The sequence below is a fragment of the Hipposideros armiger genome, unplaced genomic scaffold (genome assembly GCF_001890085.2).
Source record: "Hipposideros armiger isolate ML-2016 unplaced genomic scaffold, ASM189008v1 scaffold_194, whole genome shotgun sequence".
Classification (NCBI taxonomy): domain Eukaryota; kingdom Metazoa; phylum Chordata; class Mammalia; order Chiroptera; family Hipposideridae; genus Hipposideros; species Hipposideros armiger.
The window spans coordinates 1059237-1083570 of NW_017731544.1; the positions used below are offsets into that span (position 1 = coordinate 1059237).

General features: G+C 38.7%; 1 protein-coding gene across 1 annotated transcript in view; it reads right to left on the bottom strand.

Annotated features, from left to right (window-relative positions):
• The window catches only part of NELL2 (neural EGFL like 2), a 329178-nt gene that overhangs the window by 133793 nt on the left and 171051 nt on the right, over positions 1-24334 (bottom strand). The window contains exon 13 of the mRNA XM_019653065.1: positions 16943-17068. Coding sequence (XP_019508610.1) covers positions 16943-17068 — 126 coding nt within the window. The remainder of the gene's footprint in view (positions 1-16942; positions 17069-24334) is intronic.

Below are 24334 nucleotides of genomic sequence, written 5' to 3' on the forward strand. Positions count from 1 at the left end.
GTCTGGATTCAAGTTCTTGTTTTGAAAATTAAAGCAAAATACATGTAAATGAACTGGGTATGGGGAGTGGCCAAGGAATTAGGGTGGCCTCAGTGCCAAAGGCTTCAGCAAATGGGTGGTGGTTGAGACACAATGAGGTTGGTTGGGACAGAAATGTTTTCTTATTCTGAATTCCAACTTGCTCCATGTGTACAATAATCTCTTTTATCGTTAATAGAATAGAATTTCATATTATCTGGTTAACCATATGTTATTTTATAGCCATTGTTTTAGGCACTTCAAACATCTCATACTTTTAATTCTTATAATACCTTTATAAAGGGGCTATGATTTCTCCATTTTACCAAGAGAAAAAGTGTCTCAGGAAGTAAAGTAACTGGTTGAGTGGCCCATCTAGTAAGTGATAGGTCCCTTTGTACATCCCTCACTTCCTAACTCCTAGCCAATGTTTTCTGCCTCATTTCTTTTTCCCCTCGTTTTGCACCCATCCTTATAATTTTAATACCATCTATTAATTTTGCCTTTTATTAATCTTAGTTATGTGACTAAATGAATATATGTCTACCTCCTCTCATAGGTTATAAAATCCCCAAGGGTGTAGGTCTTATTTGTATTTGTATCATCAAAAGCATCAAGCATATGTCTTCCAAATAGCAGTTAATAAATAGTTTTTTTAAAAATGCCAGGCATCAGGTGGTCACATGTCTTGCTAGGGAGACCGCATCATGGATGGGGAAGAGGCTTGATCACTGCACTGTACACCTGAAGCTGACGTTGTATAATATTGCATGTCAACTATAAGTGAATATATATATATAGTCACAGGAAGTATAGTGTGGGAGTGGAGTCAAGGGAATTGTAATAGATATGTATGATATTGGGGGGAAGTGGGGTGGCGGATTGGGGGAGGGGGTTGTCACTTCAAGGGGTAAAAATTATAACTATTGCACTGTGTTGTACAGCTGAAACTAATTCTAAAAAAATGTGTACTTCATAATAAAAAATAATTAAAAGAAAAAAAATGCCAGGCATTGTTGTAAACTTCTTACATATATATTAATTCATCTAATCCTCTCATTGAGTGTGAGGTAAATATTATTTTCATTCTTCTTTTAGAGAAGAGGAAACAGAGTCACTGAGAGTTTAACTTGCTGAAGGCCACACAGTTAACAAGCGGCACAGTCAGAATTCAATTCAGGCGGTCTGGCTCCAGAGCAATACTTGCGAACAGTACTGTACTGAATATGAAATGCCAAGTTCAACTTAAGGAAAAGTCAGAGTAAAACCTGAGTGAACGGAGCTTAAAAATCATTCTGTCCCATGCAGCTATTTTGATTGCTCAGTCAAAAATATATGAGGACACTTAATTTTCTCCTCGCTCATGGCCCTATCACTTAAAAGCCTACAAAATTTGGGATGTTGCTTAAACTTCTTGAGCTTCAGTTTCTTCATATGTAATGGGGATGATAATAGTACTGACCTGAAAGATGGTTAATAACATTAGATGAGAAAATGCATATAAAGGGTTTAGCATTGTGTCCGGCACATAGAAAATACAAATGTTAGCTCTTGTTATTAGCACAGTGCCTTATGTGTAAGTACTCAATTAGTTGCTTTATGTGTTCTACTGGAGAAGACATACCAAAGTGCAACCGTGTATATTTATTCTAATCATCTAGGAAAATATTGAGGATACTAGGAAATCTTAAGCATGGGGAGAAGTGCAAAGAATAGGTAGCAGAGCCCTCTACACAATTCTATAATACCTGGGACTGACTGTGATACATAACCTAATGGACATGAACTTGAGAATGGTGAGCTTCAGAGATACTCTAAGTTCACAATTCTATGTTTTGTTCACATATAAGTATCTATACTCTGGATACATGTTTACTTTCCTTAAAATAATGGAAGAAGGGAGTAGCCAAATCTTCTTTCCTCTCCTTATTTGAAAAGTGTTTGTCCACTTAAAATAACTGTGGACTTAAGCAAATCCCTTGACCTCTCTGAGACACAGCTTTCTCATCTATGCAGCAAGGGTATCTGCATCATAGGGTTGCGTTAATTAAATATCAAGCACAGGGCCGGCCGAGTGGCGCGTTGGTTAAGAACTGGCTTGGGATGCCAGCTCTGAGCAGCAGGACCCCAGTTCGGATCCCACATGGGGGCCAGTGACACTGCCCTCTACAGCTAAGATGGTGAACAACAGCTTGACCTGGAGCTGGGCTGCCATGAGTCGACGGCGTTGGCTGCAGCCCTGCTGCAGTGGGCTGCCATAAGCTACCGTGTGTGTGGCCGGCAGCCAGCCTGAGAGGCTGGCAGCTGATGTGAGCTGCCAAGAGCCACCGTGAGCAGCCGTCCAGAGGCCGGCGACTGATCTGCCTCACCCAGGAAGAGCACAATGATAATACCAACATGGGCCAGTGAAGCGATGTCATTCACAACTAGACTGAAGAACAAAAACGACAGCAACTTGTTTCTTCCCCTTCCCCCGATTTCCCAGAGCTGTTCCCCTCCCCCAATTCCCCAATAAAATCTTAAAAAAAAAAAAATTCAAGCACAGAGGAAGAATTCACAAGATGATAGTTATGCATTCCATATAAATGCTGTCCAGCTCTAAGATGTATACTTGAATTGTTGATAAACTACTTCTGAAAACAAAATTGCATTGATCATGTGAAGAATGTGTTAGCCAATCACTTGTTCACTCTCATTCTAATAGAGATAGGATACCAACTTTAATTAATTGAGTCAAGAAATAGTTACGAAATTCACCAAGTTTAACTCTCTGGGGTGGAATGAAAAAGATATAGTCTGTCTTCACATAACATATAATTTAATGGGGGAAGACAGATATGTCAACAACTATAAAACCAAATAGACTTAATTAAGAGCTTTAGAAACACAAATGATGAAATCTATTGCAAATGTCATTCTATGACTAGGAAGGTGAATAGTAAGTCCACTTGAGCTTTATGCCATTAGCAGCTAAATTGCACTTTTTAATGTGATGCCTCAAAGAAACTTTATACAGGTTACACCATGTTTACTGGGCCATAGAAGGTAGGTAGCAACTCAATAAGATAAAAAAGGTAAAGAAAGTTGTTTGGACCAGTGAAAACCACATCAGCAAAGATATGCTCAGAGAATGCTATAATAAAACCTGCCATAATGGGATAAATGGGGTCTAAAAATCTAATAAAGTAAAATGCAGTCAGCAATGTTACAAGGTTAATGAGAAGCACTATCTTTAGTCGGCTGCACTATTATTGTGTGATGCATTGTGTGGTTTGAAGGGGAGGAGGCAGAAGCTGCTGCTCCTGGTTTCAGGCAATACAGTTGCTCAGTTTTGTTGGCTGCGTCTAAAAGGGAGTAGGAGAGGTGACTGCACAGTCACAGTGTTTGGATGTAACCCCACCATGTAGCCGAGAGAAAGGCTAGACTCTGAGATCGACACATGTGGGGAACACTGAAGTCTTCTGCCACGAGAAGGGTGTGCTCTCTGGTGAACCCTTGCAAAGTTAAACCTGCTGTGAATTGAGCTGCTCAAGTTTCAGTTGGTCATGAGTCAGGCACTTCATACTCCCCTTCTTCCCCTCAACCTCCCAAAAAGTTAAGGCCTGTAGTTCACCCAGTTTGAGAATGGGGGCTGGAGCCAACTACTGTATGTTTGTATTACAGTTTGGTACCTCATCAAGTTTCTCATTACAGTGAGGTAGTTTATCAAGCTCTACTTTAATAGTTTTGCAAAGCGGAAAAAGCTTGTGGTTTGCAAAAGGCTGCAGTTGGACATAAAGCTGGACAGACAGACCGTCCTGCTCAGCCGTGTGAGTGTTATTCTGTGGGCGATGAAAAGTCCCCGAAGTTTCTAGGGAGGGAAATGACTACACTGGATAGGAAGATAAAACTGTTGGCCAAGCTCAAGTCGAATGAAAAATTGCAGACGGTGAGATAGTCAGTAGAATATCCAAAATGTCCAGGTAATAACCAATAAAGCTTTGAACTATAGATAGTAACAGTGAGAATAACAACGCCACCTTAGATTTTTATAACGCTTTAGAAGGTATTCAGCATTCTTTTATGTATAGTCTTATCATAGATCCCACACCAACCAAACAAATTAAGGAGTAAAGACAATTCATTCTCATTCTCTCTCTCCCTCTCTCTCTCTCTCTCTCTTTTTCCGCCTTATCCATCATCTCTCTATTTGGAACTACCATCCATTGTGTGAGGCTAGGTAGGAAGCAAGAAGCCCCTCCCACTATGGAAGTCAAAAGAAGACAAGACACTTCCTCCCTTGGCCGTTCTGCCACTTGGCAAATATATGGTCTGACCATGTGACATAAACTAAGACAACTACATGCTTCTGCCCAGTAATTCTGAATGTAGAGTGGGTGACTGGAAGGCAAAGAGATGGTTAGAATTCATTTTTAGTGCCGTATATCCCCACATAGCATCCAGCAGTGGCCCCCCAGCAGCAGGGGTGTCAGTATCCTATGATTGCCCCATCTTGAAAAAACTGTTATAGTTTTGAAGGCTCCGGAGATGCCTTGGTCTCTGCACAATTTGCAGACTGCTCTTCAAGTTTTATATATGTTCTTTAAGCCCCTTACACCTTTGCCAAAAAATCCCTTTAAGCTCAAGACAGACAGAGCTTTTCATATTACTTGCAACTAACAGCCTTTATTATATACAAATCATATTTCCCCCCCCATTTGTGGACAGGAAACTGAGATTCAGAAAGGCAGAGGGTTGCCTGTGATGGCAAGGACAGCCGGTAGGCAGCTGTCCAGGGCTCTTGCCACTATGCTCTAGCAGTTGTTTATCACTGGACTCATCAAATTCTGCACAGAAATGTGCAAAGTTTTACTGCTAAAGGAGGAGTAATACCACTAATTGGAAGGTGTGCAATGAGAAACCAAACAAAATAAAAAACATCATATCATCCAAGCTAATGCCTACAGCCCCAGGACCAACGCCTCTTTCAGAGGACTTAGAAACTATAGCATAGTGTCTTTCCACTGATTAACTCACAGTGAAATCCTGCAAATTGAATCTAGGCATTGCATTCCCTGAGATGATTACATTCTATGTACTATCCTGTCATCTTCCTATAAACCATTGACCCTCCTTTGAGAAATATTACGTCTATCAAACAACAGACCAGCCATTAGAAAACAAAACAACATCCAGTATTAAACAGTTACACTTCCACAGACCCTTTCTAGTTTATCAACCAATTTTATGTGTTCTTTGGTCTAAATGATTTCTTCTGCTATAAAGTCTGCAATGAGCTAAATTTTTAGGCGTTTGTAAAATTGGCAAACTATCTTATACGACACTGTAATACCATATACATCCTGCTTGTGACTTTACTATTTAAGGTTATTATAATTTAATTTCACAAGGAAAACCAATGCAGATGAATTCAAAATTTATTGACGTGTCTGCTGGTTCTTCCGGGCTTTATGTCAATGTGAGTTATGAATTTAGTAGGGAGATGACTCATAAAGAAGCCAAACCTTTGACATTATTTCTATATTAAAATCTCCATGGCTTAAGATGTTCATATTTATGATCACTTTAATACTATAAATCATAGGTTGCAAACTAAAAATACTCCACTTCATGGGACAGACAGATAAAGTAAATGGATAAGGCCGACTGGCTATAAGAATTCTGGAACTCGCTATTTTCTTACTGGAACTGCCAAGTCTCAGTAACGGAGAGATGAGAACTGGTGAGCCAGACAGACCCTCTGCTAAGAGGGCTGCCAACCACTACCTGCATTGGATAGCTGGGGGAGCACTGAAGATCTAGAGTTAAAAGAGATATCTTGATTTTCATAATGAAATCTTTTGACTATTTAAATGTCGGATCATTAAAATGACCTGAAAGGCAAACGTATCGCCATCGAGAGACAATTATGGTTCATAGGTCACAAATATGGCACTCAGATATAGTCTTGCTGGCATGGTGTCTTCCTGAATTAAAAGATCCTTCTTAACAACCCTGTACTCCATCCCAAAAGTTTATGGGCAGCAGCAATCCTCAACAATATCATATTAAAAAATGATATTTTTAATAGTGCTTTCAAAATTGTGGTCTGCCAACTTCCTCCATGTTACTAAGTTCAGAATCTTTAAAAAGGAGGCACATGAGAAGTGTACTACATCGTGATTTCATTTACTATGTTTTATGTAAATATATAATCTATTTCTGTGTAATTGTGTGGGTCTGTGTTGACCAGAAGCAGACTAGGATGTTTCTAAAATAATGAGCACCCTAACCTTACACCAAAACCAAATATGAAAAAAGCAACTCAGTCATTAAAGTGAGGAATTTGGGCATAAATATGAACCACCCCTCCTGAACAAACTATCTCTGTAACTCTTCCCACGAACAACAGACTTGCTCCAGCATTATTAGAATTGAATTGTTGCTCCTAACAATTAGAAAACAGATGGGAACTGAGAATCATTTTAAAATATAGTTTTGGACAATTCAACAGTGTTAGCTAATAATAATAGTGTATTAGTTTTCCACTGTTGTCGTAACAAATTACTCTAAGCTCAATGGCTTGCAACGACATAAATTCATTATCTTATAGCTATATGGGCCAGAAGTCTGACATAGGTCCACCAGACTAAAAGCATGAGGTCCACAGAGCTGCATTCCTCTCTGAAGGCTGTTTTCTTGCCTTTTCCAGCTGTTCCTCTAGAGCAGCGGTTCTCAACCTTCCTAATGCAGCGACCCCTTAATACAGTTCCTCAGGTTGTGGTGACCCCCAACCATAAAATTATTTTCGTTGCTACTCTATAACTGTAATTTTGCTACTGTTATGAATCGTAATGTAAGTATCTTTTTGTTTTCCATGGTCTTAGGCGACCCCTGTGAAAGGGTCATTCGACCCCCAAAGGGGTCGCGACCCACAGGTTGATATCCACTGCTCTAGAGGCTATTTCTGCTCATGGCCCTGTCTCCATCTTCAAAGCCAGGAATATTGCATCTCCCTTACCATTCTTCCAGTCACATCTCCCTCTAACAAGAGTTGGGGAAAGTTCTTCTCTTTTAAGGATTCATGTGATTAAATTGAACCCATCTGGATAATCTCATTTCAAGGTCTTTAACTTTAATTAGATCAGTAAAGTCCCTTTTGCCTTGTAAGGTAAGATATTCACAGGTTCTGGGGCCTAGGATGTGGCCCTCTTTGGAGGTCTGTTCTTTTATTTGCCACAAATAGGAACAATAATAATAACTATTACGTATAAGTGCTTATTATGGTCCAGATATCATGCTGATTCCTTTGCATGCTTCCTCTCATTTAGTTCTAAAAACAACATATAAGGTATACAATATCATTCCATTTTAAAGATGAAGAAACTGAGGCTAAGAAGTTAGGTAAATTGCTCAAGATCACAGTTAGTAGACAGTAGAACAAGGACTCATATCCAAAAAGCCTAAAGAGTGAGTATTTATAAGCTAAAATTGTCACAGAATGTTCATGGAGAAGAGGGGGCCAGGCGGAAGATTATGATTTGGTTTGGACTAATGAAAGAGGTCCTATGGACCTCTTAGCTATTTCCTGTCTTGCTTTTGTTGTTTGTTGTTGCATTTCATAACATTTAATTGACATGCATATGCAAATCTATTTGTATAAAAATGCCTCAGGTAGTGACTTAATGGTTATGATTGCATTGTAAAAAAAAATAAATAAATCTAAAATTAGCTCTCATTAGGCCACACTGAAAATTTGCTTTCATGGAATTCCAAGAATACCAACAGAGCATTCTGTCATCTTTGGAATGAAATACCATATGACCTTGACTCTAGGTCATCACTGATTTGTAGAAGCATCATCAATTTAATAAACAACTTTCCAGAAAAAAAAGAAAAAGAACATAAAACAAAATTAAGCATTGACACTTCAACATTCACATCCAATTAGAAGGTGCACAGGCTGAGAAAAACGTTTCAGAAACCATGAAATGTGTCTTAGCATTCTCTACAGGTTTTTCTGGCTTTATCTCTTACAATTCCAGTCACACTAAGCTTGCTGTTATACAACAACGTATATTTTTGTACCTACTGTTCCTTCTTCCTAAAATGTCTCCTCTCATTTCTTTCTCTTCTGAAATGCCTGTTCAACCCTAAACACCTCAATTTAAATGTCACTTGGTGATGACTGCCCATGTCCAGGCTTAAGCCAGATTATTACTGCCTCTTCTAGGTTCCCCACAGCTCTCTGCACATTTCTTTGTTAAAGAATGTACCACAGGGTACTATCATGATTCATTTCCACTACCTCCATCTATTAAATTGGACAATAACACTACCATGCACCCAGATCAAAGCTCTGATGTAAAGAAAAGTGAAAGAAATGTGTGACATCTCATGCGTTTTTCACAATCACTCACGCACTGTTCTTACACAACACACGTTGACTACTTTCTCTTTACTCTTATTCTCCAACCTGGTGTTCTTTATCAGTACATGGCTGAAGTGGGTTAGTTCTGATAACTATGTATAATAGTCAGCATCTGTAGTAGGGAGCCTTTAAGATGGTCTCCGATGATCTCCACCACCTGATATCCATGCCTTTGTTTAATCCCCTCCCTGTACTATGGGCAGGACAAGTGATTTACTTCTCACCAGCAGACCCCAGCAAAGGTCATAGGATGCCACTTCTGTGGTTAGGTCATAAAAGGCGGTGAGTTCCACCGTGCTAACAGGCTCTCCCTTTTATTAGCTTTGATGAAGCAAGCTGCCATGTTAGAAAAGCCTCCATGGCAAAGAGCTGAGGGCAACCTACATCAAAAGCCAGTGAAAAATCGAATCCACCAACAACCACATAGGGGAGATTGGAAAAAATCCTTCCTGCAGCCTTATGAGAGACCCTGAAGCAAGTGACCCAGCTATTCCATCCCCAGGTTCCTGAACCACAGACACTGTGACACAATAAACGTGTGCTGTTTTAAGCTGCTAAATGGGGAGGGGGGGGTTATTTGTTATACAGCAGTAGATAACTAATACAACGTTATTCCCTTTGGTAAAAGAACTTCGTTTAAGTGAAAGGCAGCCTCTTACATGGTGTCAGGAGTTTTATAAAGAAAGTACCAATCTTAAAGCAGGTGACTCCAGGCAGACAATGACGGAACCAACCAAGCAGGCGGGGTGGCCCCGCCTCACCCCAGCAGAAGCACACAGGAGAGACTCGTCTCAGGATCTGAGGGGAGACACTCAATGCCCAAACCCTTGACCTGCATGTGACACCACAGAGGCACCTTGGACTGAGGAGGAAAGGAGAGCATCAGGACAAGGCAACGTCCCCAGAAGGTTACACACCCACTGCAAGGCGAGATGGGCAGCAAAACTGGAAGAGGAGCTCTGCTCCATGGAGCACTCCAACACCAAGGAGGCACAAGGAAGGTTTCATTCCCAAGGTCATGTCAAAGCCAACCATCAAGGAAAGAAATGAACGCGTCTGCTGAACCTCAGCTTAGTAATCCTGTCCTCTACAGGTGTCTGTTGCTAAGACACTGCTATTATTACACTCCTGGCATGTATAATCTCTTTATTCCCCTATGTGAGTTTTCAGCCCTGTGCTTTTCATATAAAAATCTCAAAATAAAACTCACATAATACCGCTATTGGAGACAAAGGTGAATTAGGTTTGACCGACTAACCAAGTCAAACAAAGCAGGTGAGGCTGGCTAATGAGGCAGGTCCCATCATCTCAGTGCTCAGGTGAGCTTGCACAGAGGACACATACCACTGGGTGCTCTGATGATCAAACCAAGGCCGGCTGGAAGTCGTACATGGATACAACGGCTGCACCGAGATGCTGCACAAAGGCTCTGACAAGCCAGGAAACTGCTACATCGGAGCTGACAGATTCCGATAGCACAGACTTCTTTCCAAGCTTTTCATCTCTAAAAAGGCAATTCGGCTCCCCGAGCCTTTGAGCCTGTTTCATTTTGAGCTGGCTGCTAATTGTATGCATGCACATATGTGTTTCAGAAAAGAGATAAGCACATTGCCTTGGCCTCCTCACTGGCTGCACAGACACTTCTCATTTCTGTTTTCTGCAAGTTTTCTCAACGTGGCCTGAAGTTTTCTCAACATTAACCCTTCCCGGTAACCACAGGACGCATCCTTCTAGAGCTGCTTTCTGGATTACGTTTGTTTCAAAATAGATTTTCATTATTAATTCTTTGAGGCCTGGGGCCTGATATTTTAATTTGCTTTTCTAATCATGTTTATAGTTTCAAATTACTCTAATAACTACACAGTTTAATAATATATAGTGAACTATAGCAGGTGAATAAGGCATCTTTTAGTACTAGCGATCCTATTTTAAATTTCAAAACCTAAAGTTGTCTGATTTCCATGTTTCATAAACTATATCACCAATTTATCATATGTGAAATGCTGACTCCAAAAATAAGAAAATTTGGAGTGGTTTGTTCATGAAAATGCCAAGTCTTTCCCAATAGTCATGGCAACTAGTGGCCAGATGGCAGGATTGTCTGATTGCTGATTGTGATTCTGTAGAAAACAAATCCACATAGGAGCAGTCGGGCTCACAAAATCTGCCTGCTTGAGAACTGAGCAGACTCACTAATTCTTTAGAGGTCATAGACTACACTCCTGGCAGATTAGTATCCAGGGTAGGTCCCTGGCGCATTTCTCTAGCCCCAGGGCACCCCACTTACTCATTCACAAGAACAATAGGAACCACCCAGATCCTGGAAAGAATCCTCCCACGGAAGGAGTTTTTCTGACTTGCAGAGAAAGTGCTACTCAGTTACACCAAGGTTTCTTTTTCTTTTTAAAGCCCCTATTCACCATACATAATAGGTACAGTTGAATCGGCAATAAGGCTTTGAGTCCATTGCTCCAGCGAAGCTATCGATTTTACAAAAAAATAGTAACTCAGTTGGAAAATAACCAGAGAAAAATGCACAGTTGAAAGGGTCCCAGGGAAATAAGACAGTCCTTCAAGGGGAGTACGTATCTAACCATAATAGTAACAACAATTATAGTAGCTAACATTTATTAAAGATTTCTTCTTTGCTAGGCATTTTACTAAAGATAAAGTGCCAAGGCATTTTCCAACTAGAACAACCTTATTTATTTAGGATTTTTTGGTGAAAGTTGATATGTTTATTTTCACTTCCCATTCTTCTTCTGGTCCCCTAACCTCTCTGCCATTGTCCAGAGTATTCTTCCTTTACTATTTCTATACCAGTAATTACGGTACACACACAATGAATTATCTGTCTTGTTCTGTACTTGCAATTTTGATACATCCACCCAGAACTCTTTTTAAATAGCTGATGATAAAGTTATTGTCTATCCATACAACAAATTACCAGCTTCAAGTTATGTCCTTTTTGGAAGAATGCAAAATAAAAAAGAATAATGTTATTGCTGCCTTTCCAAAATATTGCCTCTATAAACACTGTAAACAGATTACCTGTTCTAGCTTTGCTTGATAGGAAACTTTAAAGAAACACACATGAGGCAGCTATCTGAGGAAGGGCCATGACTTAAAATCTTTGCTTCAGCTGCCCAGTAGTAAATACTTCTCTGTAAGCCTTTTGTGCATGACAATAGTATCCAAGACTCTAAAATGCTGGGAAACCAACAATAAGAAAGAAAAGTGAAGAAAACTTAATATCATTATAAAGTTTATAACTCTTTCTCCATAATCACCAAACTAAACAAGCCTGACAAACTGGATGGCAGCGATGACTTAAAAAAAAAAAAATCAGTATTCACCATGCTAGAAAAAAAGAAGTAACCACAGCAATAAGATCATAAAATGTAAGCACAAGGCGTATTCAATGCTATAAAAAGTTAAGTACTTTTAGAAGTGAAACTCATTGGGGAACACCACAGGAGGCTCTTTGTTTAACAACAAAAATCAAGTATCTAATAGAATTCCTGTGCTTAGACATGTTATGGGCCTTCTTTGATATGAGACAGGGACCAAAGCCAGCATCAGAAGGCCCTGGATCACACAGGCAGTCAGAGTCAGTAGCAAGCATACTGAGCAAGCATCAGAGCAGTGGGATTTAAGGGGCCCTAAGAAGCCCCCTGCCACCACTGCTGAGGCCGGCAGTGTTACTGCTGGAGAGTCATTCCCCGAGGTTAAGCTAACAGCAGGTTTTTAATCAGGGAAAGTAGGAAGAACTTGGAGGAGAGTGAGCCTTACTGAGAAGGGGTCCCTTTTGTTATGCCAAAGGTTAATACAAGGACACTGGGTAAGATGTGGCCTAAAAGAAACTTGAGGGGAGAAAAAAGGAAAGTTACAAAGAAAGGATACAATGTACAATTCTGATAGTGTGAACCTAACTCTGAATTTTTCAACCTTGGCGCTGTTGACATTTGGGGTCATATAATTCGTTGTTATGGGCGGGCTATCTGGTCCTGGGTGTCCTGTGCAGAATGAAGATTAATGACACTGTTGGAAGGTACCCAGAGAAAAGCTCCCAGTTGAAAGGGTCCCAGAAAAATAAGACATTTCCTCAAGAGGATAACTAGTCTAATAATAATATTATACGATGTTTAGAAGCATCCCTGGCCTCTACCCAGCAGGTGCCAATAGCAACAGTAAAAACTTGTGGTAACATTGCCAAGTAACCTCTGGCAAGTGGGAAGGCAGAATTCTCCTTGTTGGATAACTGCTGCCTGAAAGAACCAATTTGATCCCTAAGCTGGGCAAAGCCTTTCCATCTCTGCTACCAGTCCACCTTTCCCATTCTTCTGCTCCTTTTCCAAAGAACTGCACAACAGTGGGAAGACTGAAAGCTCATCAACATACACAGAAAGAATCAGAACTCCATGTTTTAATTGTAATAATCAGAGCAGAGAAACCCATCAGGAAGATGTGAAATGAATGCCTTTCCACTCAGAATATTTTTATCATTTGATAATTCCAAAAGTCTTGATTCTATCTTTGTTTCTAGGGATATTTTATTCTTTGTTCATTATACAAGACCAATTCCAAAAACAGATGTCCAGTAAGACTCAAAAAATATGTGCCCAATTTAATGAATGCTTATGTGAGCGACCCAAGAAAGCCAATAGTCTAAATAAGTAATCAAGGAACTCTGTTATGCATAAAAATTGAGTTATTTTTACAATCAGAGATACTGAAGAATGGGTTTCTAATATCTTGGCTCAGGTGAACCAAACCCTTTTCCTTCCCTTCCATCCCTTTCCCTTTGTCTTTTCTCTCCTCCCTTCTTCCCTCGCTCCCTCCCTCCCTCCTTCCCTTCCTTCCTTCTTCCTTCCTTCCTTCCTTCCTTCCTTCCTTCCTTCCTTCCTTCCTTCCTTCCTTCCTTCTCTCACTCTTGCTCTCTTTCTCTCTCTCTCTAGGCTCTCTCTCTTTTTTCTTTCCTTGTTAGTATAACCATGCTTTCTTCTACAAGAACAAAAAGGAATGTGAGAAGTAGAGATTATGAAGCATTAATTAGGAAAAAAAAAAGTTCTGCATCATTTGTGCAAATGGTACAACTGAATCATGAGTGTCATGGTATGACAGAGTCAGAAGCCCAGAAAATGGTGATTTATATTTCTTCTACTGACTTCTGATTTAGGATTATTATAAAATCTGTAGGAGAAAAATTGCTCTTAGAGTTTAAGCTAATGAACTGAAACAATCTATACGAAAGGCAGTTTAATGAACATTATAAATGAATGATGTATTTCTACATAAAATATGAATCTTTTCCCCTTATTTACTTGTATTGGGTTGCACATTAAACAAATGGTGACTGTTATAGGAGATAAGAATAAGAAAGCTTATCTTCTGGCCCTTTTGTGCTTCTAACTGTATGACCAGGAGTATGGCAATTAATCTCTCTGAGCCTCAGTTTCCCCATTTGTGAAAGTTAGGAGATTGGATGAGATTATTCTTAAGAATTCTTCCATCTCCAAAGTTTTATGATCATGGGGAAAATATAACTCAAATCATCAGAAACTGAATGAAAATACTGTGCAATTCTACCAACTATGGAGGGAAACTTCTCTGCAGCACTCATAATCTGTGCGCCAGAGCTACAGGGTTATGAAAGTAAAAAAGGCTTCTTTTATTAATCAAAGCTCTTCCTGTAAAGTGTACTGCTCTTAGATTCTCCTTGAAATTAGAATATCTATCATTAATTTTCAGATGGGATGAGCAAGTTTGAGAGTCCACTAGGTACAGCGTTGAGAGCATCAGTTGTTATGTTATGGCAGGGAGCTCTTCAATAGGAAAAGAGGGCAGGAATACAGAGGCACAACAAATTCAGAACTCCAAATGCTCAGCCACAAACATCCAAGAAGGGCTCTGCAGTGATATTTTGACATCTATTCTGGAAGATCGTTTACTGCAAGTATGTGAATGTCTGTTACTAAAATTCAGAGAAAATAAATCCCAATCTTTATCAGAGAAGTAGTCCTGCTTGGGTCTTGTGGGAGCTCTTGAAAAGGTGCAGCCTCGATGCCTTCAGCCACAAGGCAAACCTCCATCCAAGGAGTCATTTCTTCAAGGTTTTTGCACAGATGCTAATAGTAAAGTGTGGAGGGGAAAATGCATAGAGGTAGAATTTAAACATTCATTCCCTTTATAGAAACCCTGCAAATGTGCTGACCTTACATGGTCTAACATGAAACGTTTTGTCAGAGATCACCTGACTTGGGACTACAAAATAAAAGCCAGTCATTTTTTCTAGGAAATCCAACTTTTAATGTACAAATATAAATTCTCCAATGTGTAGACCTGCTCGTAGTAGATAGGAAATTTAAGGGCAGGAACGTGTGTCTCTTCTGTAAGTGAAAGCAGAGAAATAGCGGTGCAAGTTGGAAATACGGGTGCATCGTGAAGAAAATATATTCCATCATCTGCCAGATCTTGAAATTCTTGGCTCTGGTTCTTCAGGCATAAAAATCATGGCCTGAACAGCTTTTCTTAAAACAATTTTGTTCTTCCTTGACTTCCCTACAAAGGGATACTTCTGTTATATCATTAGGTACTTTGGAATCGTAAGGGAAAGTGCTCCCAAAGTAGTAAAAAATAAACTAATTTATGGGATTTTTATTTGTAAGGAAAATACACTGGCAGAGGTACAGCCAAAGCAGGAGAGCCTCTGTAAGGGATGACAGTTAAACTGGTTTTGGATTTACAGCCAACAGACAGGCTCAGAATGGAAATGAACCTCTTGAAAATACCCTGCCCTGAAGAAACACTCCTCGTTTGTCACAAGGCCAAATTATGTGCCGTGTACTCTTACTTAAAATTTCTAACATTTTTTTAAGCATATAAGGAAAACAAAAAGAATTACTAAGAAGCACAAAAATGTACACAGCTTTTTAAGCCTCTAATGCCAAAGAATCAGCAGGCTCCTTGAAAATGGCTGGCACTTTTATTTTTAATGAGCACATTTTGAAATATCACTCTCTGAGATGCAGCGGTTCTATCTTTGTTTTTGCTTATTTGTTAACCATTACAGTGGAACTTAGACTTACTGATATCACCAATATTACAGCAAACTGTGCATTTACTAAAACTTGTTCTTTTATATTCTTTTTGTGTGTTGAAAATTATCTCTCTAGTCCTCCTTCAAGACACACTGCCCCTCAGTGTGTTAAATTTGTCAAAAGAAAAAGTGCACAGTTGTTCCCATAATGTAGAAATATTTAAGATGAACTGACAAAAAAGCAAAAATTTGTAAATCCATTGGCAACACTATATTAAATATTAATATATTTTTTACCCTCAGAATATCTTTGGTAATTTTCCGTTGACTGAAAAGTCACTTGTCATTATTTTTTATTTCCATCATTTTGTTTTTTATATAAATACTATATCTGAATGTAGAGGAAGTTCCCTTTACTCTAACTGATAGACAGGCTATCAAGTGGTACACAGTATGGTCAGTACAATAAAGGCTTAGAAGAGAATATACTAATATAAAGACATACGGTAACCCTTTCGTTATAGATTCATATGTTTTTACTGGGAAGTGTTCTACAGCTCCTTTCCCTGGAAGCTTCTAAGTATTATTTATACATCCATCTGATGAAAATTATAAAGTTGGAGGTAGAGTAAAAAGTGACAAGAATAACATTTTTAAGTACTCTCCAGTTTTATGATTCTATGTTTTTCTAATTTATGATAATTTTATGTTTCTTGTATTTACAAAAATAAGAAAGAAACCCAAAGGAATGTCTTATTTCACACCCACATTTCCTCAAACCCCATTGCCTTTAAGCTACTTGTCTAGCACCATTTTCTTCCATATTTTACAGGTAAGAACCTATAAAATATGAAGTGAGTAGGGCGTCTTATCCCAGGACCACCTTAAGATACTGCTAACACTCAAGATACATCTGAACATCACTCTGGATGGTACTGAAGGGAGTCATATTTCATAAAACAAACGTAAGCAAAATTTGATGTAGTTGCTCAACTGCACTTGCCAGAGGTATAAAGAAGTTTAATTCTCTTTAATAGTCTCATTTCCTATCACTCTAAGAATCTATGTCTGAAAATCATCACATTATTTATGTCATTATTCCTCTATTCAAAAACCTACTGTCATATAAAGGAAATGTTATTTAGGGGTTGTTCCTCAGATTTGCCATAGAAGTCACACAAGTTTTGAGTATAAATTCTGTTCAAGTATAAAATCAATATAATAATGATTTGGTTCTTTTGTTTTTCCTTGTCTTCCTTAAAGAAAGTATAAAACTTACTCAGAGCAAGCACGTATTCTTTTCCTTAGAACAGATTCAAAAGTAACTACCAGACTCAAACCATATGCTTTTGCTTATGACCTGTTTTGTTGTAAAGGAGTATTTATGGGATACTTCTCCAAAAAATTAGTTTCTTTTAGAAACTTTTAAATTTAAGACATAGAAAGATTTTATTTCACAAGTAGCCATTGTTTACCTGTACATGAATAATCATCAATTCTGATGTATCCAGTTTTGCAGATGCACATGAAAGATCCTGGGGTGTTGACACACATCGTGTTCTCGCGGCAGTAATGGCGCCCTTCAGCACATTCATCAATGTCTATGAAGAAAAGGTAGGGTGAAGATGTCATTAGTAGCCAATATCCTAGAGTCTCTCTGTAGTTTTCTTTGGTGAGGAGAGGGCAACAGTTACTAATTAAAAAGCATTTTTAAAAATTATTCAAAACATCTTCTTTAATAGGAATGCTTGATGTTCAAATGACAGAAACCAAAAAAAGTTTTTTCCAGCTCTTGCTGTAGTTTCAAAGACATCTGTTTCAACTTGCATCATTCTAAATATAATTGGAAATTTTCCGCGCACTTATTTACTTGTGCTTGATGAAATGAATCAGAAAATACACATTGGGCTGCCTTAGAGTCTTGGAAGCTTCCATCGCTGAGTTTATCATATATCATTTTTTGATTCACTGGCTATTCTCTACACTTGGCGAGACCTTGCAAGAGGTGAATAAAATATTCAATATACACCAGAACTTTAATAACCTCACTTAAAAATGTGAAACCAATAACATGTAGCTTATTAGAGATACAAGTAGAGATATAGCTATCCCAGTAAGTATCTGAACAGAGGAAATTACAGCACAGAGATCTGATATAAATAAGAAGCTATAAAATAGTCAAACAAGATAACAAATTGAAGAACTTTCATAGTAATTCACACACCAATTTTTGAGTGTAAAGACTTACAAATGCTAAGCCAAATTATGCACTAGTATTAATTGGGAAGAATGTAAATTTTGACACTAAAACTGTCCCAATTTTATAGTATCTCTCTGCATGGAAAATAAAGTATTTTACAGGTGTTTTATAATTATGTAATACTCTTTATTATGGGCCTTCCTGCATTGACCAGTCAAGATATTTCTCCTCCAGAAGTCTGCTTTCTCAAATGCTTGTGGTGAATCCACAAACTAGCATTGCCCTCATTTGCACTATTAAGAGAAATGGATCAATTATAGGAGATAACCAGGTAAGCCACCACTACAGAAGTCATGTTATTCATATAACCTCCACTGTGGTCCCAGTCCTGAGAGTATCAATGGAAGCAATTGACACAATCTCAGGAAGTTACATTTTAGAGCTAGCGGGCCCTTGGCAATCATCTGAGCTAACTACAATTTTTATAGATAGAAAAACTATGCCCTAGGGAGACTCAATCTTCCATTCAACTTCTAAATGAAAATCAAAACAATAAATTTCAAACCTCTTAGCATACAAAGTCCTTCCCAGTTTGGCCCTTACTTTTCTGCTTTTATATCTCCTTTTCCCTCTCAGTGTTCTGGCCACACTGAGCTTCTGATCATTCCTTGAATTAGCCACGCTCTTTCATACTTACGACTTTGCAAGTGCTTGTTCTCTCTACTCCTATCCCTGTCATCGCTCCCAGTACATCTCATCCACCAGTGGAAGCATCCTTAAAGAATCTGCTTAAATGTCTCTCTGTAGAAAATTCCCTAATGAACTAAAATGCTCCCTATGCAGTGTTCCCTTGGAATTTGGTAAATGTTTCCATTATAGATTTATCCATTTCATCATTATTAATTTTTGTGACCTTCTTCTCCCCAATAAATTATAAATACTCCTCAAGGATAGGGATCATCTATTCATGTTACTTAATTCTGGCTGCATGTTATATTTATCTGGGATGCTTTAAAAAAAAACATTGGCTCTTGGGCTAACTCATAAACCTTCACTCCAAATTCTGATTTAATTATCAGTGGTAGAACACAGGCAATGACTTTTTTTTCAAATCTTCTCCATGATGAGTCTAATGCAGGAGTCAGCAACATTTTTCAATAAAGAGCCAGATAGTAAATATTTTAGGCTTTAGGAGTTAGGCTCTCCATTGCTTTTTAACTCTGTTGTTGTAACATGAAGACAACCATAGATAATACATATGTAAATGAGCCTGGCAATGTTCCAATAAAACTTTACTTACAAAAACAGATGGTGAATCAGATTTGGCCCGCAGACCACAGATGGATGACCCCTGGTCTAATGCATAACCAGGGTTAAGGATCACTGAGCATATAATTCCTTTTTGTATCCACAATACCTTGTAGGTGTCCAGAATATTATGAGTTCAATAAATGCTACAAAATGAATGAATAAATGCTTCAAGGAAGGTATAAGAATGGCTCTCAAATTTTCTGACTTCTAGTATAATATTATTCTATTGTATTTCTGGTATAATAGTCTCAAGATAACATGCAACTTCTAAATGTTTGCTCTAGTCTGCAAGGAAAGTATCACATTCAAATACAACCTAAAAATCAAAACTATAAGCAACTTAAGAGAATATGATGGAAACTCATTTGCTTGCAGGAATATAATAGGAATGACATGGGATAATTAATGTGCTCAGCTGGATCGATGGACTTTAACCCTACCCCTCTGAGAGGGTTCTGTGGAGGAATGAGTTACTGAAAGCCTTTGTAGGAGTCCCCAGGGCTTCAGCTTGGGAGCTAGAGGGATGGCCATGAAGAAGTCCATGTGCACAGAGGCATGAAACATTTACCTTTGGGGATAAAAGAGCCAAGAATAATGAACATAACTCAGTGAAGACATCATGGCTATCAGAGGGAAGAATCATTGAGCACACTGTGGCATTCCTCAAAAGAAGAGCAGTTCCTAGTGAGAGAACATAGATCCTGGTAGAGTCAAGGAAGTAGCTTCAGTGCCTCGAGTAGCACTGAGTTCTGGCTGGAGCAAGCACTCATTACTGAGGGCGCTGGACCTCTCCGCAAACAGTATCCTAGAGAAGGAAATCTACCCCAGCACGAGTAGCTATCAAACCTGGCAAATCAAACTCACAAGTACATGTGAAGCACCCTTGCTCCCTCCCAAGATACTTAAGGAATGGGAACTTGAAGAGTACTAAGTCCCATGGGAGGAGATAAAAAAGAGACAGTGAATTAGGGTTATTTCTGTGTATGTGACCCTATTTACAGCCACAAATTATGGGATCAACTGGTTTATAAAATAGAGATAATCTATGAAAGAGTAATACTGTCCCTAACGATTGTTGTTGGGTTTACATGCCGGACTGTTGGCAGACATTGCCATCCAATTTTCTTTTCCAGATGTTTCCCTTTTAAGCTATCATATGATCAGAGAAAACGTGAAGTTGGATCATAAAGCAAAAACAAGCATCTTCTTTAATGTGATTTGTATCAGGCAGGGATACTGGATTCATGACCAAGAGAGATGAAGTGTCAGCCTTATTTCCTGAAGTAGTATTGTGAGGGGAAAAGAAGTAAAATCACAAAACATACCATCACAGCACTGTATACACAACCTCCAATTGCCTTTTTAAAGTTCTCAAGCCCGTTTTCAGAAAAGGAACTCCCCAAAGAGCTGCATTTACATACTAAAATTACAAAGTTACATAAATGTCATTTCTATTTACATGTGCAGATAGATACTCACAGGCACAATGATGGCATGACTGAAAAAGTAATGTGGTGGAAAATCATGTTCAAACAGTCTAGGGTGTATTTTAGTTCCAAATCCCAGTTCAAAAACTTAATGAGTCAAATTCTCACAACTCAATTCATTTCTTTACACATGTATTGAGTGTTTTCTATGTCCAAGTCACTTTACTAGATTTTCCGTCACATCGATGACCCTGAGAGTTAGAACTACAACCACAGGTGGATAGCACCGCGGATGGAGCATGCTTCAATATAACTTTCTCCTAAGCAGAGGGAATTGCACAAAGTTGGAAAGGGCTGCCAAATGGAAATTTTCAAACATGCTGTAGAGATTCCAGCAAAGGGTATATTGCTGGACCATGTGGCTTTTAACGTCTCTTCCAAAATTTAGTACAAAGAGAGTTAAAGCACAGACCCTGCCTTCAAAGGACTTAACGATACAGGAAACAGTGGCATCATCATCAGCATCCAGTCAGGTGCCTTCTGTGTCTTAAACCTGCATTTTAGAGAACAGTATCTCCAGAGATTTGTGGTTCCTTGAAAACAGAGTATTGCACCATCAAATAAGTTCCTGGACCACTTTATTGCTACACAGCTCCCTTCTCCCTCCTTAAAATTCACAGTGAACATGAGCAAATTACAGGCTCCAAAATTACTAGTTGTTTTTAACAAAAGCTTCACTCATTTATTCAACAAGCATATAATGGACAAGCACCATGTCCAAGCACTGCAACAAATTCTGGCTGGAGAAATAACTTAAACAATAATATTATGAAATGATGCATATTATATAACAGAAACATATACAGTGTGCATTTCATAGGTAGCAAAGACTTTTTTTAACACAGTTTGCTTGTTCTGAGCACCTATTAATGTGAAACACATTTAGGAAAATACATTTGGTGATATAAATAATTGTATGACTCTTCCCTCACCCAGCTTGAGGCGCTGACAATAAAATTAAGAAGCCAGGACATAATTACATGAATAACAACCTGAGATTTTATATGCTAAGTGTCAAAAGAAATCAAGAAAGAGAGAATGAGAGGGGGGTTGGGAGGGAAGGAGAGAGGGGTGGACGAAGCTAGGAGGAAGAAACAGATGGAAAAGAGGAAACAAAAGAGGAGAAAGGAAGGAAAGAAGAAAGCATGCACTGCAAGGACTGGTACTCGGAGGAAAGTCGATGGCTAAGGGCAGAGATAACCTAGGAAAATTGGATGGGATAGCACGGCGTGGTGTGGATTCTGAAGTAGGCTTAAAGTGACAGACTTGCCCAAAGTCGGAGGAGGCTGCCAAAGAAGAGAGTTTCCTGTCAAACAGAGATGTTCAATGATGAATGGAAGTACTGTAGAGATTCAAGTCCAGTGTAGACAGCACAGACAGCAAAACGTGAAACACAGAGAAGCAGCAAATATTCCATTTGATTGGAGTTTGAGCAGTTAAGAAATGAAAATACAGTTATGGGATAGGAGACACAATGTGACTATGCTTAAATGTTCAACAAATGTGAGAAAAAAATACCTTATTTGCTGTGATATGAAGACATTAAAGCATTTGGAAGGAAGGGGGTGGGAAACTGGCATAGAAAAGTAAATCTCACAAGAGTTGGTAAGATGGTGCAATGGGAGAGTTGATAAGGGAGGTACAATCAAGTTGAAAGAATGTTCGTAAATGAATACAAGTCTAACTCTTTCTTAGGTGGTTACTAAACCTAAAGGAACCTCTCCAGACCCAGCTTCTCCATATTACTGATCAGTGTCTGGAAGTCCTATTAAGTTATTTGTTAATATGTCTGTTGTCTATTTATATTGGAATATAAGATTCAGAAGGATAGAGACCTTGTTCTAGAACAATGACTGGTCCTCACTAAATATCTGCTGAACGAATCAATGAATCCTTTCAATACTTTTCATCTGGAAGGAAAAAAGGTAAGTCTCTTTATTCATACTGGTCTGACCTGGAGCTCAACTTGGCAGAGAGAATCCTTTGTCTTCCCAGTGCATTGCCCAGGCATTTACTCAGACACAGGCTTTTGCATGAACAGCGAACACAAGCCACCAAGGGGAAATAGCCTTGAATTGTGGAAGAACACTGCACCGGGAATAAAGAAGCCTGGATTCTACTCTTTGGCTCTGTTATAAACCTGACAGGCATTTCATCTCTCTGGACATTAACTCCATCATCTATAAAAGCAAAGGCTAGATATTTCCAAGTCATTACCAGCCCTCATAGTCTACAATTCTAACAAAGAGAAGATGATCTATGCGGCTGCAGTGGTGAAGCTGATTCTCCGGGATTTTGTAGGTCACACAGTCCTACTCCACCAAACTTAAAAAGCAGAAGTAAACTGTATTTCTTATACTTGAACAACTGCTCTTGCTTCAGGATAATTCCAGCTGATCTATTATAGAAACAGGAATTTATAAATTTATAAATTCCCTTTCATCCTATCTGAAAGCTGAGGCCAAATTTGTAATTATTGACAACCATAAATGTTTAGGCCTGAGAGGAACTATAGAAATTAAGTAACCTAATCTCAATCATTTACAATTAAAGAAATGGAGACACAGAGGTGCCAGAGACACATTTAAAGAGGTAGCAGGGATCAGATTGTGAAACTTTTGTGAGCCACATTAAAAAATTTGGACTTCATCCCTACGTGAAATGGGAACGCTTTGAGGAAAAAATTAATTGAATCAGATCTGTGTTTTTGGACGATCTCTCTAGCACAAGTTTAGACGGTTAATGAGCGGCAATCATAATGAGAACACTGTTTCCAGACCCCAGGTCCCAAATTAATGCTCCGTTTGGCCTACAGGCTGGTCCCCAGACTACCCTGGAGGCAGTGGGCACTCAGGGATGACTGCCCTGTCCTGTGTGCTCCAGCCACACACCCCAGCTGCCCCATCGAATGCCTTGGATATCACTGGTGCCATATACACTTATTTCTTTTTAAAGCATGGTGTATTTCTAAGGCCATAGCATTTATCTCAGTTTTGCCCTGTAAAAGGATTATATTAGCATATTAATAAACATTAATGCCTTCTTGCTCAGCCAATAAAAATCTTGAAGTCTTGCAGTTCAAAAGCAAGGATCTCACATACTGAAGAATAATACAGGTCAGAAGGGGTTATTACTAAGTCTTGGCCCATCAGCTGTGAAACACTGTCTTGGCAAAGTTGACAAAGAGATCAATAACTTAATTCATAAACCAGGAAAAAAACTAAGTTCTGAGAAATGTAATTGTGGAAAAAGATTTGAGAGTAATATTTGGGAAGATAAGAGTATTTTTAAAAGTTAAAAAAAAAATTTGCAAGCATAAGTAGGCTGCTCAGTGAAATATCAGTAAAGAGTAAATTAAAATGTCATTTACAAATAAGCTAAGATTTAAAGGAATTTCCATGTAATCATGTTTTAAAGTCAGTGGCATTAATGAGCTTGTTTATGAAATATTAATTTTTATGTATTAAAACTATATATATATTACTTAAACATGACTTCTTTGACATCTCAAAATGATAGCCATATATTTCCTTCATTCATTTTTTTAATTCATTCATTGTAAATTGTACAGTATATTCTTCAAGAAGAGTGAACGTTATATTAGTTTTCTTACTACTCTTAATATATATCATTCCTAGCTTTAGGATTCCTGAATTTAAAATATACATGTGGAGACATGCAGAAGAAACATTTCAGATAGGGTTTAGAGTGGATCATAAAATAATACCTCTGGGGGGCTGGCCGAGTGGCGCAATGGTTAAGAACTGGCTTGGGATGCCAGAGGACCCCGGTTCGGATCCCACATATGAGGGCCAGTGACGCTGCCCTCTACAGCTAAGATGCTGAACAACCGCTCAACCTGGAGCTGG